Below are 19,725 nucleotides of genomic sequence, written 5' to 3'. Positions count from 1 at the left end.
CACGACTGTGGGGTGCAGTGACAATGCACAAAACGACCATTGGATCTTATTTCGACATGATTGAGAACCGACAGCTGATTAGCCATGCGGTAGCTGTGCCTGGTATTTTTCATCCGAGATGAGAAATTCGACAGTTGATTAGCCGTACAGAAACCATAAAGGACCATTTTCACTGAGAGGACGGGAGGTAGCCATTAACAACGGTGATCCCCAACATATAGCTTGCCATGGAAAGGAGTATGAATGGTTGAATGAAGGCAGTAGGAAAGCAGAGATTCAGAAGGAATTACGCATCTCCATACGCTTATCTGAAATTCCCACCAATGAATTACATAAGTATCTCTATCTTTATTTTATGATTATCTATCTTTTAATCATCAAAACTCCATAACCATTTGAATCTGCCTGACTGAGATTTACAAGATGACCATAGCTTTCTTCAAGCCGACAATCTCCGTGGGATCGACCCTTACTCACGTAAGGTATTACTTGGACGACCTAGCGCACTTGCTGGTCAGCTGCACGGAGTTGTGAAAAGTGTGAATCACTATTTTGTGTACCAACTATCCAACCAATTTTAACTCACATGACAGTTGGTTAATGATGAGCGGATAATTTATACGCTTTTTGGCATTATTTTTAGGTAGTTTTTAGTAGGTTCTAGCTACTTTTTAGTATGTTTTTATTAGTTTTCATGCAAAATTCATATTTCTAAACTTTACTATGAGTTTGTGTGTTTTTCTGTGATTTCAGATATTTTTTGGCTGAAATTGAGGGATTTGAGCAAAAATTTGATTCAGGTTGAAAAAGGACTGCTCATATTGTTGGATTCTGACCTCCCTGCACTTGAAATGGATTTTCTAGAGTTACAGGAATTCAAGTGGCGCGCTCTCAATTGCGTTGAAAAGTAGATATCCAGGGCTTTCCAGCAATATATAATAGTTCATACTTTGCTCGAAGATAAACGACGTAAACTGGCGTTTAACGCCAAATCCATGTTCTATTCTGGCGTTAAACGCCAGAAACAGATTACAAGTTGGAGTTAAATGCCCAAAACAAGTTACAACCTGACGTTTAACTCCAGAAACAGCTCAGGCACGTGAAAAGCTCAAGTCTCAGCCCTATCACACACCAAGTGGGCCCCGGAAGTGGATTTCTACAATATCTATCTTAGTTTACTCATTTTCTGTAAACCTAGGTTACTAGTTTAGTATTTAAACAACTTTTAGAGATTTATTCTGGACCTCATGACATTTTTAGATCTGAACTTTGTATTCTTTGACAGCATGAGTCTCTAAACTCCATTGTTGGGGGTGAGGAGCTCTGCTGTGTCTCGATGAATTAATGTAATTATTTCTGTTTTTTATTTAAACACGCTTGTTTCTATCTAAGATATTCATTCGCACTTCAATATGATGAATGTGATGATCCGTGACACTCATCACCATTATCAACTTATGAACGCGTGCCTGACAACCACCTCCATTCTACATTAGATTGGATGAGTATCTCTTGGATTCCTTAATCAGAGTCTTCGTGGTATAAGCTAGAATCCATTGGCAGCATTCTTAAGAATCTGGAAAGTCTAAACCTTGTCTGTGGTATTCCGAGTAGGATTCAAAGATTGAATGACTGTGACGAGCTTCAAACTCACAAGGGTTGGACGTAGTGACAGACGCAAAAGGATCAATAGATCCTATTCCAGCACGAGTGAGAACTGACAGATGATTAGCCGTGCAGTGACAGCGCACCTGGACCATTTTCACTGAGAGGACGGATGGTAACCATTGACAATGGTGATCCACCAACATACAGCTTGTCATAGGAGGAACCTTGCGTGCGTGAAGAAGAAGACAAGGGGAAAGCAGAGATTCAGAAGACAAAGCATCTCCAAAACTCCAACATATTCTCCATTACTGCATAACAAGTATTATTTAATCCATGCTTTTTATTTACTACTAATCAAAACTGAGAATTTTTATTATCCTGACTAAGAGTTACAAGATAACCATAGCTTGCTTCAAGCCAACAATCTCCGTGGGATTCAACCCTTACTCACGTAAGGTATTACTTGGACGACCCAATGCACTTGCTGGTTAGTGGTACGAGTTGTGAAAAGTGTGATTTACAATTTCGTGCACCAAGTTTTTGGCGCCCGTGCCGGGGATTGTTGAGTTTGAACAACTAACGGTTTATTTTGTTGCTTAGATTAGGAATAATTTATTTTGCTGTGTTTAGAGTCACTAGGATTGCATCTCATATTTTTCCTTTCAATTTTTTTTCAAAAATATTATTTTTCCTTATTAATTTTTAATTTTTCTTTGAGTTTAGTTTCATATTTTAAGTTTGGTGTCCATTGTATGTTTTTATTTTTTATTTTATTTTTTTCATAATTTTCGAACTGCATGCTTGTTATTTTCCTTCAATTTTTAAAAAATACTTCTCTTTTGTTTAGTCTATGCATTTGTTGAATGTGTCTATGTTTTTGTGAATAGTTGCTCCTTTGAGTCTTTCTTTCTAAAACCTTTTCAAAAATTTATTTATTAAATACCTTATTAAAATATGTTAAATTTATAGCTCAATTGGCTAGAGCGTTGTGCCTATGTTCTTGGTAATTGGGTATCTTCCTTTTAAAAAACTTTTTCAAAAATAATTTTTCTTTGATTAAATCTTGTGTCAATTTTTAAGTTTGGTGTTCTCTTGTTAATTTTTCTTTAGTTTTCAAAAATTTCATTGTGGTTTTCTAAAAATTTTAAGTTTGGTGTTCTATCTTCATGTTCTTGTTGTTCTCGTGAGTCTTCAAGGTGTTCTTGAGTCTTCCTTGTGTTTTGATCTTAAAATTTTTAAGTTTGGTGTTTCTTGGTGTTTTCCCTCCAAAATTTTCGAAAATAAGGAGCATTAAATCTAAAAATTTTAAGTTGTGTGTCTTTTGTGTGTTTTTCTCTTTCATCATAAAATTCAAAATAAAAAAAAAATATATCTTCTCTAACTATTTTTTTAGCAAAAATTTTGAAATTTTTCAAAAAAAATTTCAGATTTTAATTTCAAAATTTTACTTTATCATATCTTAGTTGTCAAGTTTTTAAAAATCATATCTTTTTCAATCATATCTTTTTCAATCAAATCTTTTCAACCATATCTTTTTCAAAAATCAAATCTTTTTCAAAACCTCCTAACCACTTTTTCTCTCTCTTCATTTTTCGAAAATCCTCACCCATTTTTCATTTTATTTTATTTTATTTTTTAATTTCTATTTTCTAAAAAAATATTTTAATACTATTTGAATCTCCAATTCACAACATCTCCCTTTCTCCATCATGGACCTAAGTGGAAATGAACAGTCCAGAATGACTCTGGGGTCATATGCTAACCCCACTACTGCTTCATATGGGAGTAGTATCTGTATACCCTCCATCGGAGTCAGTAGTTTTGAGTTGAATCATCAGCTCATTATGATGGTGCAGCAAAGTTGCCAGTATTCCGGTCTTCTACAGAAAGAACCTACAGAGTTTCTGGCACAGTTTTTGTAAATTGCTAACACAGTACATGATAAGGAAGTAGATCAGGATGTCTACAGATTATTACTGTTTTCATTTGTTATAAAAGACCAAGCTAAAAGGTGGTTAAATAACCAACCTAAGGCTAGCATAAGGACATGAAAATAGCTGTCAGAAAAATTCCTGAATCAATATTTCCCTCCAAAATGGATGACACAGCTAAGGCTGAACATCTAAGGCTTTAAACAAGGAGATAATGAATCTCTTTATGATGCCTGAGAAAGATACAGAGAGATGCTAAGAAATTGCCCATCTGAAATATTTTCAAAGTGGGTGCAGTTAGATCTTCTATTATGAGCTTACAGAGAAAGCTCAGATGTCTTTGGATCATTCAGCTGGTGGATCTATACACATGAGAAAGACAATTGAAGAAGCTCAAGAGCTCATTGATACAGTTGCCAGAAATCAGCATCTGTACCTAAGTAGTGAGTCTTCCATGAAAAAAGAGGCTAAAATAGTAACTGCTGAACTCAGTCCTGCAGAACAAGTTACTGAATTCAATAAGCAATTAGATTTTCTAACAAAACAGCTAGCCAAATTTAAGGAGATACTACAAGACACAAAAATGGCTAATATGAATATGGAAGTACAGTTGAAGCAAACAAAACAGCAGTTATCAAAACAAATAACAGAAGAGTGTCAAGCAGTTCAATTAAGAAGTGGAAAAACATTAAATACCTCACTTCAAAGCAGCAGGAAGCTAAGAAATGAACAAACTGCTACCCAAAATCCCTCTGAGGATAGTAAGAGCCCAGAGAGGAATAATTCTGGCGCTCAAACGCCAGAAAAGGGTGAAGAGCTGGCGTTAAACGCCTAACCCATGCTCAGTTCTGGCGTTCAAACGCCACAAACAGGCAAGGAGTTGGCGTTAAACGCCCAATGGAAGCTCAGTTCTGGCGTTCAAACGCCAGAAATAGGTAAGGAGTTGGCGTTAAATGCCAATTCAGCTTCCGATCCTGGCGTTCAAATGCCAGTGAGGGATCAGACACATACAAGTGCTGGTAGCAACCCCTTTAAGAAGGCTTTCCCAACCACCTCTGTAGGAAATAAACCTGCAGCAACTAAGGTTCAGGAATACAAAGCCAAGATGCCTTATCCTCAGAAACTCCGCCAAGCAGAGCAGGATAAGCAATTTGCCCGCTTTGCAGACTATCTCAGGACTCTTGAAATAAAGATTCCGTTTGCAGAGGCACTTGAGCAAATACCCTCTTATGCTAAGTTCATGAAATAGATCTTGAGTCATAAGAAGGACTGGAGAGAAACTAAAAAAGTTTTCCTCACTGAAGAATGCAGTACAGTCATTCTAAAAAGCTTACCAGAAAAGTTTAAAGATTCCAGAAGCTTCATGATACCATACACATTAGAGGGTACTTGTACTAAGAAAGCGCTATGTGATCTTAGAGCAAGTATCAACCTAATACCTGCATCCACTATTAAAAAGCTTGGTTTGACTGAAGAAGTCAAACTAATCCGGATATGTCTCCAACTTGCTGATGGCTCCATTAAATACCCATCAGGCGTGATTGAAGACTGATTGTTAAGGTTGGGCCATTTGCCTTTTCCACTGACTTTGTGGAGCTGGAAATGGAGGAGCACAAGAGTGCAACTCTCATTCTAGGAAGACCTTTCCTAACAATTGGACGAACCCTCATTGACGTCCAAAAATGGAAATTAACCCTGAGAGTCAATGAGGACGGGTTTAAGTTGAATGTTGTCAAAGCTATGCAGCATCCAGACACCCCAAATGACTGCATGAGCATTGATATTATCAACTCTCTGGTGGAAGAGGTCAATATGACTGAGAGTCTCGAATCAGAGCTAGAGGATATCTTTAAAGATGTTCAGCCTGATCTGGAGGAACCAGAGAGAATAATAAAACCTCTGAAAATCCCTCAGGAAGAGGAGAAACCTCCTAAACCCGAGCTCAAACCATTACCACCATCCCTGAAATATGCATTTCTGGGAGAAGGTGACACTTTTCCTGTAATCATAAGCTCTACCTTAGAGCCACAAGAAGAGGAAGCACTAATTAAAGTGCTGAGGACACATAAGACAACTCTTGGGTGGTCCATCAGTGATCTTAAGGGCATTAGCCCAACCAAATGCATGCAGAAGATCCTATTGGAGGATGACGCTAAGCCAATGGTTCAACCACAGAGGCGGCTAAATCCAGCCATGAAGGAGGTGGTGTAGAAGGAGGTCACTAAATTACTAGAGGCTGGGATTATTTATTCTATTTCTGATAGCCCCTGGATAAGCCCTGTCTAAGTCATCCCTAAGAAAGGTGGCATGACAGTGGTTCATAATGGAAAGAATGAACTGGTTCCTACAAGAACAGTTACAGGGTGGCGTATGTGTATTGATTACAGAAGGCTCAATACAGCTACCAGAAAGGATAGCATTCACATGTCCATCTGGAGTATTTGCCTACAGAAGGATGCCATTTGGTCTGTGCAATGCACCTGCAACCTTTTAAAGGTGCATGCTCTCTATTTTCTTTGATATGGTGGAAAAATTTCTGGAAGTCTTCATGGATAACTTTTCAGTATTTGGAGACTCATTCAGCTCCTGTCTTGACCATCTAGCACTTGTTCTAAAGAGGTACCAAGAGACTAACCTGGTTTTAAACTGGGAGAAATGTCACTTTATGGTAACTGAAGGAATTGTCCTTGGACACAAAATTTTGAACAAGGGAATAGAGGTGGATCAAGCTAAGGTAGAGGTAATTGAAAAATTACCACCACCTGCCAATGTTAAGGCAATCAGAAGCTTTCTAGGGCATGCAGGATTCTATATGAGGTTTATTAAGGATTTTTCGAAAATCGCAAAACCTCTGAGCAATCTGTTGGCTGTTAATACACTATTTGTCTTTGACAAAGAGTGTTTGCAGGCCTTTGAGACTCTAAAAGTTAAGTTGGTCACAGCACCAATCATTTCTGCACCAAACTAGGCATTACCATTCGAACTAATGTGTGATGCCAGTGACTATGCCATTGGTGCAGTATTGGGACAAAGGCATGATAGGCTTTTGCACGTCATTTATTATGGCAGCCGTATTCTAAATGATGCGCAGAAGAACTACACAACCACAGAAAAGGAATTGCTTGTAGTGGTTTATGCCATTGACAAATTCAGATCTTATTTAGTAGGATCAAAAGTGATTGTGTACACTGACCATGCTGCTCTTAAATATCTACTCACAAAGCAGGATTCAAAACCCAGGCTCATAAGATGGGTGTTGCTTATGCAAGAGTTTGATATAGAAATAAGAGACAGAAAAGGGACAGAAAATCAAGCAGCTGATCACCTGTCCCAGATAGAACTAGTAGCAGGAGCATCCCTCCCTCCTACTGAGATCTTTGAAACCTTTCCGGATGAGCAATTATTTGCTATTCAGGAAGCTCCGTGGTTTGCAGACATTGCAGACTAGATTAAAAGCTCAGTAATAGTCCAGCTAAAGACAGTAAAGAAGCGCTTGCTGGGAAGCAACCTAATTTTATCTATCTATGTTAAAATTCCATTGTTATTTTGGGTTTTCTTTAGGTTGATGATCATGTGAAGTCACAAAAACAACTGCAAAAATTAAAGCAAAATCAAAAACAGCATTAAAAATAGCACACCCTAGAGGATAAGCTTACTGGCGTTTAAACGCCAGTAAGAAGCATCATACTGGCGTTTAACGCTAGAAATGAGCATCAAGCTGGCGTTAAACGCTAGAAACAGGCTGCAAGCTGGCGTTTAATGCCAGAAACAAGCAGCAGTCTGGCATTAAACACCAGGATTGCACTAAGAGGGCATTCTACATGCCTAAATGATGCAGGAATGAGAAAACCTTGACACCTCAGGATCTGTGGACCCCACAGGATCCCCACTTACCTCACCATTCAAATTTAAACCATTCCCCTCCCAAACCCACCCATTCACACACCTCCATCTCCTCCACTTCTCCTTCTACTCCCTTCTTTCTTCTTTTGCTTGAGGACGAGCAAACTTTTTAAGTTTGGTGTGGAAAAAGCGTTGCTTTTTGTTTTTCCATAACCATTTATGGAACCTAAGGCCAGAAAAACCTCTAGAAAGAGAAAAGGGAAGGCAGTTGCTTCCACATCTGAGTCATGAGAGATGGAGAGGTTCATCTCAAGGGTCCATAGCTCAGTGGTAGAGCATTTGATTGCAGATCAAAGAGCCTTGAGGGAAGAGCAACAAAGGCAAGGAAGAGATATAGAGGAGCACCATTAGATCTTCAAGAGGAAGAACAAGCCGCCATCACTAAGGTGGACTCATTCCTTAACTTCCTTGTTCTTATTTTTTCTTTTTTTTCGATTTTCATACTTTATGTTTGTCTATGTTTTGTGTCTTTACTACATGATCATTATTGTCTAGTGTCTATGTCTTAAAGCTATGAATAACTCCATGAATCCTTCACATCCCTTAAATGAAAAATGTTCTAAAAATAAAAGAATAAGAAGTACATGAGTTTCGAATTCATCCTTGAAATTAGTTTAATTATATTGATGTGGTGACAATACTTTTTGTTTTCTGAATGAATACTTGAACAGTGCATATTTTTTATATTGAATTTTATGAATGTTAAAATTGTTGGCTCTTGAAAGAATGATGAACAAGAGAAATGTTATTGATAATCTGAAAAATCATAAAATTGATTCTTGAAGCAAGAAAAAGTAGTGAATAACAAAAGCTTGCGAAAAAAAATGGCAAAAAATACAAAAGAAAAAGAAAAAGCAAGCAGAAAAAGCCAATAGCCCTTAAAACCAAAAGGCAAGGGTAAAAAGGATCCAAGGCTTTGAGCATCAATGGATAGGAGGGCCCAAGGAAATAAATCCAGGCCTAAGCGGCTAAATCAAGCTATCTCTAACCATGTGTTTGTGGCATGCAGGTCCAAGTGAAAAGCTTGAGACTGAGTGGTTAAAGTCGTGATCCAAAGCAAAAAAGTGTGCTTAAGAACTCTAGACACCTTTAATTGGGGACTTTAGCAAAGCTAAGTCACAATCTGAAAAGGTTCACCCAGTTATATGTCTGTGGCATTTATGTATCTGGTGGTAATACTGGAAAATAAAGTGCTTAGGGCCACGACCAAAACTCATAAAGTAGTTGTGTTCAAGAATCAACATACTAAACTAGGAGAATCAATAACACTATCTGAATTCTGAGTTCCTATAGATGCCAATCATTCTAAACTTCAAAGGATAAAGTGAGATGCCAAAACTGTTCAGAAGCAAAAAGCCACTAGTCCCGCTCATCTAATTAGAACGAAGCTTCATTGATATTTTGGAATTTATAGTATACCCTTTTCTTTTTATCCTATTTGATTTTCAGTTGCTTGAAGACAAACAACAATTTAAGTTTGGTGTTGTGATGAGCGGATAATTTATACGCTTTTTGGCATTGTTTTTAGGTAGTTTTTAGTAGGTTCTAGCTACTTTTTAGTATGTTTTTATTAGTTTTCATGCAAAATTCATATTTCTAGACTTTACTATGAGTTTGTGTATTTTTCTATGATTTCAGGTATTTTCTGGTTGAAATTGAGGGATCTGAGCAAAAATCTGATTCAGACTGAAAAAAGACTGCTGATGTTGTTAGATTCTGACCTCTCTGCACTCGAAATGGATTTTCTAGAGCTACAGAAATTCAATTGACACGCTCTTAATTGCGTTGGAAAGTAGACATCCAGGGATTTCCAGCAATATATAATAGTCCATAGTTTGCTAGAAGATAAACGACATAAACTGGCATTTAACGCCAGTTCCATGTTCTATTCTGGCGTTAAACGCCAGAAACAGATTACAAGTTGGAGTTAAACGCCCAAAACAGGTTACAACATGGCGTTTAACTCCAGAAACAACCCAGGTACTTGAAAAGCTCAAGTCTCAGTCCCAACACATACCAAGTGGGCCCCGGAAGTAAATTTCTGCACTATCTATCTTAGTTTACTCATTTTCTGTAAACCTAGGTTACTAGTTTAGTATTTAAACAACTTTTAGAAATTTATTCTGGACCTCATGATATTTTTAGATTTGAACTTTGTACTCTTTGACGGCATGAGTCTCTAAACTCTATTGTTGGGGGTGAGGAGCTCTGCTGTGTCTCGATGAATTAATGTAATTATTTCTGTTTTTTATTCAAATACGCTTGTTTCTATCTAAAATATTCATTCGCACTTCAATATGATGAATGTGATGATCCGTGACACTCATTACCATTCTCAACTTATGAACTCATGCCTGACAACCACCTCCGTTCTACATTAGATTGGATGAGTATCTCTTGGATTCCTTAATCAGAGTCTTCGTGGTATAAGCTAAAATCCATTGGCAGCATTCTTGAGAATCCGGAAAATCTAAACCTTGTCTGTGGTATTCCGAGTAGGATTTAAGGATTGAATGACTGTGATGAGCTTCAAACTCACAAGAGTTGGGCGTAGTGACAGACGCAAAAGGATCAATGGATCCTATTCCAGCATGAGTGAGAACCGACAGATGATTAGCCGTGCGGTGACAGCGCACTTGGACCATTTTCACCGAGAGGACGGATGGTAGCCATTGACAACGGTGATCCACTAACACACAACTTGTCATAGGAGGAACCTTGCATGCGTGAAGAAGAAAACAGGGGAAAAGCAGAGATTCAGAAGACAAAGCATCTCCAAAACTCCAACATATTCTACATTACTGCATAACAAGTATTATTTAATCCATGCTTTTTATTTACTACCAATCAAAACTGAGATTTATTATTATCCTGACTAAGAGTTACAAGATAACCATAGCTTGTTTCAAGTCAACAATTTCCGTGGGATTCGACCCTTACTCACGTAAGATATTACTTAGACGACCCAGTGCACTTGCTGGTTAGTGGTACAAATTGTGAAAAGTGTGATTTACAATTTCGTACACCTGTTAACAAATTATTGACCAACAGATAAAGACACATACGTGCTTCATTTCATTTACAAAAATACATATGATATGATTTAAAGTAAAAGTAAAAGGTTATATCAACCAAATCTAAAAGATACAAAAATAGTACAAAGTCAAGAGAACCATCCATTTTTCGGTATATCCCTTGCTAAAATGTTTTCATAGCTTGCATCCATGTTCTTGAAATGCCATTATTCCAACATGTAAACCCTTAAACAATTTGCTAGCAGGATTGAACTAATAAATATAGCGACATACTGTTTCCCTTTAAATCAATTCCTCTTGATATCTTTTAGTACAAAAATGGCATCAAATAACCTATTACCAATATTAAACACAACCTCACACTTAATTTTCATGTATAATTTAAAATACAACACCTATATTAACTATTTTAGAACCTACGCCATCTATTTCTACTGCATTGATAGTAGACCACACACATCCTGTAGTTATGAAACCCAACTCGATTGACACTGTTAAGAGTAGTTAGTTATTTAGTTTGTTAGGGTTTGCTTCTCTTGCCTCTTGTTATTTTTGTCCGCCCTTTTGGTTAGCCTCTTCTATATATATAGCTGATTAGTCTATTCCTGTACATAGATGAAGTACTACTCTTTTAATGAAACATACATTGATTTTCAGTTCTATGCTCTTTATTGATTTCCTTCTTGATCATTCATCTGTTCCTCTACCGTTCATCACTGCCTCCCTATGTTCTAGATCTAACGCTTCTTAGAAAGCTTTAAGACACAAACATACCATGCAAATACTTGACTTAATCATGATTTTTTTCAAAGAAAGGACACAGAAAATTTAGAAACCGACTTCAAGTTGTATGCAGTTTGGCTTATTGTAATAAACCGACTTCCTTAAGGGCAACTTTATAGCCTTCAACATAAAATGGAAGCTAATTAAAGGCAATCAATTAGGATATATGTTTCATCTTTATATCTAAAGAAGAATTCTCGAATCGATCGAACTTTGATACATGCAAGCAGACTATAAGAAAGGCAGTTCAACAAACCTGGCAGCTAGAATTGAATTTTTCAATTTCTTTCATTATCCTCAAGGAATCATCCTTAAAACCATCCTGCAACAACACAGTTCATAGTTGTTTAGGAAATTCACAGTTTACTAGTGCTCTCACCCTCTATGTCCTCCGCATAAGCGGAGAAGAATTCTAAACTACAATGAAACTTTAAATCCTAACTAAATGCAAAACTTACCTCCGCAAGCATTTGATCAGCTTCATCAAAGACAAGAATCTTCAATCTGGTCACAGCCAATTTCTTGAAAGAAATCCACTTCTTTATGGGGCAGGACTCCCAATAACCACCTGAGCCATAATTGGGGCCCATTTTTTAATTGGAATTGAATCCCTCCTATCTGAGAACGGCACAATCCGAGCTAATCCGTGTCTCGTTGTGAGTTTGAGCGATCAAATCACAGTGTGGGGCACTTAGTGACACCCGCAAGCTTATATAGATTCAAGCTAGGGCAAGATACAAGCTATAAGCTTGCGGATGTCACTCAGCATGTCGCACCATAAATTGAACAAAAAAGTTTGCCGAAGATCCAAGCTATAAGCTTGCCGGCGACACCATATAGCTTATGAAAGGACTCGGGGCAAAACCAAAGGAGACAAGAAGGAATGTTGGAGCTCTAAAGGCAACGAGGATTCTCTTCTTGGGGAGTTCATAGTGGTGAGCTCATTTATAGGCAATGACTTAGTATGACTTGATTTACCCTATTTAGCGTGAAGGACAGTGAAATTTAGTTTGGTATAGTTTTTAACTTTTTTAAAGATAATTTATAAAAGGTCATTTTTAAAAAATAATTTTTTAAAAGTTGTGGTATTATTTTTGATAAATTAAATTAAAAATAGCTTTTAAATAAATACAAGCAACAATAATTATATTTAATAAAATAGTTTTAAAATTTAAAATACTATAAATAGACATAAATACAAGTTTTAAATTTAAAAATTAGTTAACATATATGATTATATTAGATTTTTAAATTTAAAAAAGTACAAGATAAATTTAAAAAATTCTATTTTAAGTGTTTTTAAAAGTATTTCGATCTTTTAAAAATTGTAAACATAAGCACATAATTTTTTTGATTTACCAAATACAAAATAAAAAAATTGAGCTTTTAAAAAACACAAACACCTCTTCAAAAAACTTTACCAAATTAAATTTAAAAGCTAAGGTTAGTAGGTGATGCTATGTAAAGCATGGTTGGAAGTCACAATCAATTGTTAGCGAGCAAGCTGGACTTTTAAATTCAAGGAGACTGTAGCCTATAGAAGTGGTTTTTTCTTTATATCTAAAAGGTACGAGGTATAGTATCATAGTGACGAAGAGATTTAAAAGTGGGGCAAAATAAATAATAATTAAGAATGTAGTCTCACAAAGGGCTTAGAGAGGAAGTAATTAATTATATACAAGAATGATAGAAAAATAGTGATTATTCTCATTAATAAGGCAAAGAGAATTAGAGTAACAGAAAAGTACCTAACTATTTAATCATACTACAAAAACAAAAATAAGTAATCTGTTTAAGGTTAATATTTATTTTGTGATGTCACAATCAGATATCAAAATCTCATTTAATTTGATGAGGAAGGCACCAAAAATAAATATAGTGACATATTGTTTTCTTTTAAGGTAACATCTCTGGTATGGATATACACAAACATTCATACATATAGATTATATAGATTATGAGGTGTATGAAGCAGATAGTGACGCGTGGCTTCGTTATCCTGTGCTATATGAAAACCCATGAAAGTAAAAGTTTTGTAGTGCAGGTAGACACAGATAGAAGCAGGTATTGTCACTGCTAATCATACTTAACTGCTAACTGCGTGGAGCTTATGAAATGTGTTTGTTCTAATTTTTTTTGAAATGGATTTATAGGGCCACTGCTCTTATTGCGATTTTCGAGTGAGAAATGTGAATTTTTGTGTTTTCTCTTTATTGTAACGAGTTGGTACGAGGTGAGCTTAGTGGTGTTATTATTGGAAGGTGTATTGAACTTATTTGATCTCCCCTAATCCTATTCGATCTCCCCTCATAGCCCACTTAACGTATTACCAAAAGAACCATGACGACACAACTGAAAAAATCTATATATCCGTGTACAATCATCAATATTATTCAAAAAGCTTTTTAGATTAGCATAGATGATATATCTGTATGCCTTTTGAATGTTGCATCCGAATTCAAGTCTCAGCAAAAACTTGATGTAGTTTAAAAATCCATAGTGTATAAGAGTAAAGGGTGTATGAGTAATGTATAATGACAAAAAAAAAATTTAAGTTACACCAAAAAATAAAAATTTATTAGGTTCTTACCTTAACAAACCTCACCACAAAAAAAAAATATTAAATAACATATATTTCAATTTATTTAATTAAAAAATTATATAACGATCATTGTTATCTTTATATATATTAGTTACGATAATATAAAACATATATTTATTATTAATATACTCAAATTATTACTAAATAAAATTTATTATGTTAACAATAAATATATTACGATGATTAAAGTTACATAACAAAACATGTATTTATTATAAACATAGTCAAATTATTAATAAATAAAATTTATTACGTTAAGTATAAATATGTTACAATGATTAAACTTACATAATATAAAAATTTTTAAGTTTCTCCAAAAATATTTAGCCAAAATATTTAACATTCATCATGTTTCCATAACAAATAAAGTAAATTAAATATATTATAATAATAATAATACATACGCCTCATATTATTTTTACTATTATAATAATATTATTAGTAACACCAAATATTTTTTATTAATATCCTAAATTTTAATTATTTTTTTATTTTTTACTAATAATATAATATATGCTAAATATAAAATTACATATTTATGTAATGCGTTAATTATTATTTCTTTCTGACACCAATTTATAAATAAAAAATATTATTACAATGTAAATTAGTGAAATATTTTAATTTTTGTGGTGGAGGAGACTGTGACTTTTTTTTTTGTAAAAGAGACAATAACTTCTTACAATGTTGTCATTTTTTTCTCTTTTTTTTGTAATAACTTATGTCTTTTTTTTTATTTTTGGCCAATAGTTTATATGAGAGAGATTTTTTTTTTGGACAGGATTTTTTTCTAAAATAAAATAAAAAAATAATTAATTTTCCAAACAAGATTTTCGAATTTTAATTTTCAGAATGTGATTTTTTTTTCTTTTACATTAAGGGCAAGTCGCTGCACCCCCGGCGAATTCTATATAAATTATGGAGTTCGCCATACCCCAGGCAAACTCTATAATTTATATAGAGTTTGCTGCAACCCCAGTGAACTTTAGGTGGGGTTTCCACAATAAAAGCTTGGCTGCTGGAGAGTGGAGCTCAAAACCATAATTTTGTTCTCCACTTTTGCTCTCATTGTATACATTTTTTCTCTACAATATCAAGAAATCTATTGTTATCCATTTATTATGATGGTAAAATAATGTATGATAAAAAAAGGTTATATCATTTTTAGATCAGGGCAACCGATAATTATCTATATGACACCGGAAGTCAACAGTCTAATAATAATATTGAAGAATCTCATATTGCATTTCGTCGGACAGTAACAGACAAAAAGAGTGAAAAAATTTATTACAGATATCCGACCGAAGTAGATGACAGTTTGTTTTATAAAAAGGTATATCACATTTGTCTTGGCTTTGTTGATTAACGCATCATATTCGAAGTCGTAGCGTGAATTCGCTGATTATTTTGGCCGTCTGAGGGGCGAAAATGTAGCGATCACAAACTGGCTTAAAGAAATGCCTCGATCATAGTGGGCGCAGTATGCGGATGAGGGTCATCGATTTAGTCACATGATGACGAATATCTCTGAGTGAATTAACGCTGTCATGAAAGGTTCTCGCAATTTGCCAATCACGGCTCTTGTTAAGTCAAGTTATTTCTATTTGGGTGAACTTTTTGCTAGAAAGCATTCAGAGACCCTTGCCCAACTTCAAGTCGATGTTGAATTCTCATAGATGTTAATGAAGGCTATAGAATTCAACAATAAGCACGTTAATACTATGAAAGTTTACTTGTTTGATTGGTTGAGGACTAACTCCCGGTCGAAGAGTTAGTGGCAATGCTTGGATCCATACAGTAGAATTACCAGGTGCTACTTGATGACAGTAAGTGTGACCGTGGGTATTTTCAGGCTCTCCATCTTCCTTGCGTCACGTTCTTGCAGCTTGCACTCATGCAAGACTTGATTGGAAGCAGTTTGTACATCTTGTGTATCGCATGGAGTCGGTCTTTAATGTTTACAAATAAGCGTTTCGATCCATAGGTCACGAAGATGACTGACCATCCTATGACGAGCCCCATATTCGATCCAACCCTAGGATGATGAGAGTGAAAAAAAGTCGCCCCGTCAGCTCCAGGATTCGTAACAACATGGATGACGTTGAGCATAACGGGGAGAAGACGTACGAATTGTGTCGTCAAAGCGGTCACATGCGTAGGACTTGTACTGCTCTTGACGGTGGAGGGGAATCATCTAGTCGATGTTAGTTATCGGCATTGTTATAGGATAACTATATAATTGTAAGCTTTCTTTAATGTAATTTACTTCGGTAGAAAAGTTGGTTATGGAGCACTTGTATGAACTTTAAAGTTAACACAATGATGTTAAATATAATAAACGTCAATGGTTGTCATCACTTGCTAACTGTATATACATTTTTCTCACAAAACTAATTGTTTGTACATTACAAATTCATACAACAATCATAATTTCACAAAACCTACTAGCCACGCTCTCGCCTACCACCACGTGGAGCAGCACGTTGTCCACAAGGCCTCGGGTCGAAACACCCACCTGTGCCACACATAGGAGGCCTGACATCGCGCTGACCTCGACCGAGCGGAGGATGCGGATCAGGCACTGGAGTGTTCATCTGGTCCCTCAGCATCGCTGACGATCAGTTTTTTATTGATAAAGAAATATAAAAATATAATCGCGTTGTAAGTATAGCTTCTAAACCAACAGAAAATCATTTCGTACAAACGTTTGGTTGTCACAAGTAACAAACCCAATAAAATTTATAAACCGAAGTATTCAAACCTCGGGTCGTCTTCTCAAGAAATTGCAGGGAGGTGTGTTTTATTATTGGTTGTGGAAAACAATATTTTTGGGTTTTTAAAAGGTTGAATGAGAAAAATAGATTGCAGGGAATTAAATCAATAGCAAAGAAAAACTCTTGGCGAAGTATGAAAACTGGAAGTCCTATCCTAGTTATCCTTATTAGATGTGATGAGTATTGTCCGTTGCTCCCACTTAGTCAACCCTTACTAAATAAAGGAAAGTCAAGTGGACCAATTAATTTGACTCCTCAAGAACTAGTCAACTCCTAAGGAAAGACTAGCTTTAGAGGGATCCAAATCAACCAGCAAACTTTAAATATCAATCAACTAGAGCCAAGAATATAAGAAACTAAATAAAAGTCATATGTCTGAAATACCTCAAATATTAATAAAAGAAATTAAATCCAACATGAAAAAGTTCATAAGTCAAATTGGGAAAATAAAAGGAACATTGAACTTGTAATTTGAAGAAGTAGAAATCCTAATCCTAAAACTAAGAGAATCTTAAATCCTAATCCTAAGAGAGAGGAGAGAGCCTCTCTCTCTAAAAACTACATCTAAATTATGAAAAGTGTGAGTTATGAATGAATGATCTCCCCCCCTCCGAACCTCTTCATGTTCCCTGATTTTAATCTGTGTTTTTGGGCCAAAATCTGGGTCAATATGCGGCCCGAACTGTCTCCAGCGTATTCTGAAATTTATGCAGATCGCGCAGGTCACGCGTACGCGTCGGTCACGCGTAAGCGTCATTCAGCGTTTTCCTTGCCACGCGTGCGCATCATCCACGCATTCGCGTCACTCGTGCAGTTTCAATCCACGCGTTCGCGTCAGGTGCGCATTCGCATCGCTGTGAATTTCTCCATTTCGTGCGGTCGCGTGAGCTATGCGCCCGCGTCACTTCTCGCTGGTCATCTCCTCAATTTCTTGTGTTCCTTCCATTTTTGCATGCTTCCTCTCCATTCTCTAAGCCATTTCTACCTTATGAAACCTGAAATACTTAACACACAGATCACGACATTGAATGGTATAAAGGAGAGTAAAAATATACAATCAAAAGATCTTTGGGAAGCAAGTTTTCAATCATAGAATATTTTTAGGAAGGAATTGTAAATACATGCAAATCATATGAATAAGTGGGTGAAGACTTGATAAAACCATACAATTAAACACAAGATAAACCATGAAATAGTGGTTTATCAACCTCCCCACACGTAAATATTAGCATGTCCTCATGCTAAGCTCAAGGAGATAAAGAGAATGAATAAGGGAGAGGGAGACTCATGAAATGCAACCTATGGATATGAATGCAACTACATGCTAAAATGATTCTACCTATTTGGTGAAAAAGTAAATAAACCTTTCAAGAACAAATATGAACTGGATTTCACTAATTCAAATCACAAAATAAAGTATAAATGACTTGCAAGAAGAAAATAGCTCATGAAAGCAGGGAACAAGGAATCGAGCATCGAACCCTTACTAGAAGTGTATGCACTCTAATCGCTCAGGTGTTTAAGGTTCGATTCTCTCAATTCTCTACTAACCTTGCTTTCTAAGGCTTGCTCTTCTTCTACCAATCAACAAAAGTTTAATGCACAAATACACAAATCAAGAGGTCTTTTAAGGGTTGTAATAGGGTTATGGTCAAGGTAGGATTGTGTTTGATCAAGTGGACTAAAATCTGAATCCTTAATTAACCTAAACTTCCCACCTAACTTAAGATAATCCATTTAATTAAAATGTAAAATCTAACTTTCCATTAATTGTGTTTTTCACATATTCATGCATCCTAAATTTGAGTACAGTACATATGCATTGATACCAACACTTACTTTGGGGCATTTTGTCCCCTTTTTTTATTTTTTTTATTATTATAATTTTTTTTCTTATTTTTCTCAATGCATATGATTAAGGTATTGAATGCAATAATGTGTGTTCAACTATTATTTTGCACATTTTCACAAAAATATACAACACCCAATTACTCAAACCAAATATTTTCAAACCCAATTTTCCCACACTTAAATCATGAGCACTTTTACTAGTCCAAGCTAACCAAGGATTCAAATTAAGGACATTATTATTTTTCGCTTAGAGTTAGTAATGAGCTAAAGTAAAGAACAAATGGGTAAAATAGGCTCAAATTAGTTTGCAAAGGATAATGAAAGGGTAAGGCCATATGGGTATGTAAGTTTAGTGAAACAAGGCCTCAATCATATAAGTGCATGCATACATCAAACAATGGAAATATAGAATTAAGCAAGACAAAGATTACAATTTTAGAGAGAACAATACACACAAAAATAAAATATATTGGTTGATAAAATGCAACCAATCAAATAGGCTCAAAATCTCACTGGTTTTGTGTGTTCGAGCTCTAAACCATGTTCTAATATAATATTTCTTCAGACAAGTTTAACAAAAATTTTAATTCAAATTAGTGAAATGCTCTAAAAAATTTCTTGAAAAAGAAATTCTTACTTTAACCAAGTGATGGTAAAGTATGCAATCAAACATGCAAATACACATGCAAATGCAGCAATGAACTAACATAGAAAATTAAAAATTGGTGTTGAAAAGGGACTAACTAACCCGTAGAGATCGGTATCGACCTCCCCACACTTAAAGATTGCACCGTCCTCAGTGCATACAAAGATGTGCAGGTGGACGGGGGTTGTGGTTCCTCAGCTGGTGCTCGTTATAGAGGCTTTCTCTTTACCCTTCCTGGTGGCCATCCTGAAAAGGAAGAAGATAAAGGGACATGAAGTCAAAGGGATAGAGCAGAGAGGAGGGCAGTACAAGTGATAATCATTCCAAAGTAAAGAAGAATGTCGTTAACACATGGTCGCGACTCCATGAAATTAGGACATCAATAGAAATATAGCATGATAAATTGAGGCAATTAAATGCAAGATGTTTATTGGCATGCTGGCAAAGGCATGAATAGCATAGATCAAGTATTAAAAGCCAAAATGTATTATCAGTCGTAAGAAACTAACAATAATGTTTGTACTGACAATTATAATTAATTAATAAAATATAAAAAGGATTTTGTGAAAAGCAAGCATTTAGAGTAGTAGAA

General features: G+C 35.6%; 1 protein-coding gene across 1 annotated transcript; it reads right to left on the bottom strand.

Moving 5' to 3' along the window:
* Positions 1–103: 103 nt before the first annotated feature.
* Positions 104–12,187, bottom strand: LOC110278600 (DEAD-box ATP-dependent RNA helicase 38-like). Its single transcript, XM_052258823.1, has 3 exons — positions 11,719–12,187; positions 11,517–11,582; positions 104–518 (listed from the first exon to the last, which is right to left on the bottom strand). The coding sequence occupies exons 1-3, from the start codon at positions 11,848–11,850 to the stop codon at positions 486–488; spliced, it is 231 nt and encodes a 76-aa protein (XP_052114783.1). The 5' UTR covers positions 11,851–12,187; the 3' UTR covers positions 104–485.
* Positions 12,188–19,725: the final 7,538 nt, after the last annotated feature.

Source organism: Arachis duranensis, chromosome 3, assembly GCF_000817695.3.
Source record: "Arachis duranensis cultivar V14167 chromosome 3, aradu.V14167.gnm2.J7QH, whole genome shotgun sequence".
Lineage (NCBI taxonomy): Eukaryota > Viridiplantae > Streptophyta > Magnoliopsida > Fabales > Fabaceae > Arachis > Arachis duranensis.
The sequence above is the reverse complement of the archived record's forward strand: the minus strand, read 5'-3'. Positions and strand labels throughout refer to the sequence as shown.

Excerpts from the sequence above, each read along its gene's own strand:
- LOC110278600 (XM_052258823.1), bottom strand. The coding sequence starts at position 11,850 with ATGGGCCCCAATTATGGCTCAGGTGGTTATTGGGAGTCCTGCCCCATA. Across the intron at positions 11,583-11,718 it reads CTGATCAAATGCTTGCGGAG|GATGGTTTTAAGGATGATTC; the intron begins GTAAGTTTTGCA and ends GTGTTGTTGCAG. Across the intron at positions 519-11,516 it reads AATTCAATTCTAGCTGCCAG|CTGACCAGCAAGTGCGCTAG; the intron begins GTTTGTTGAACT and ends AACTCCGTGCAG.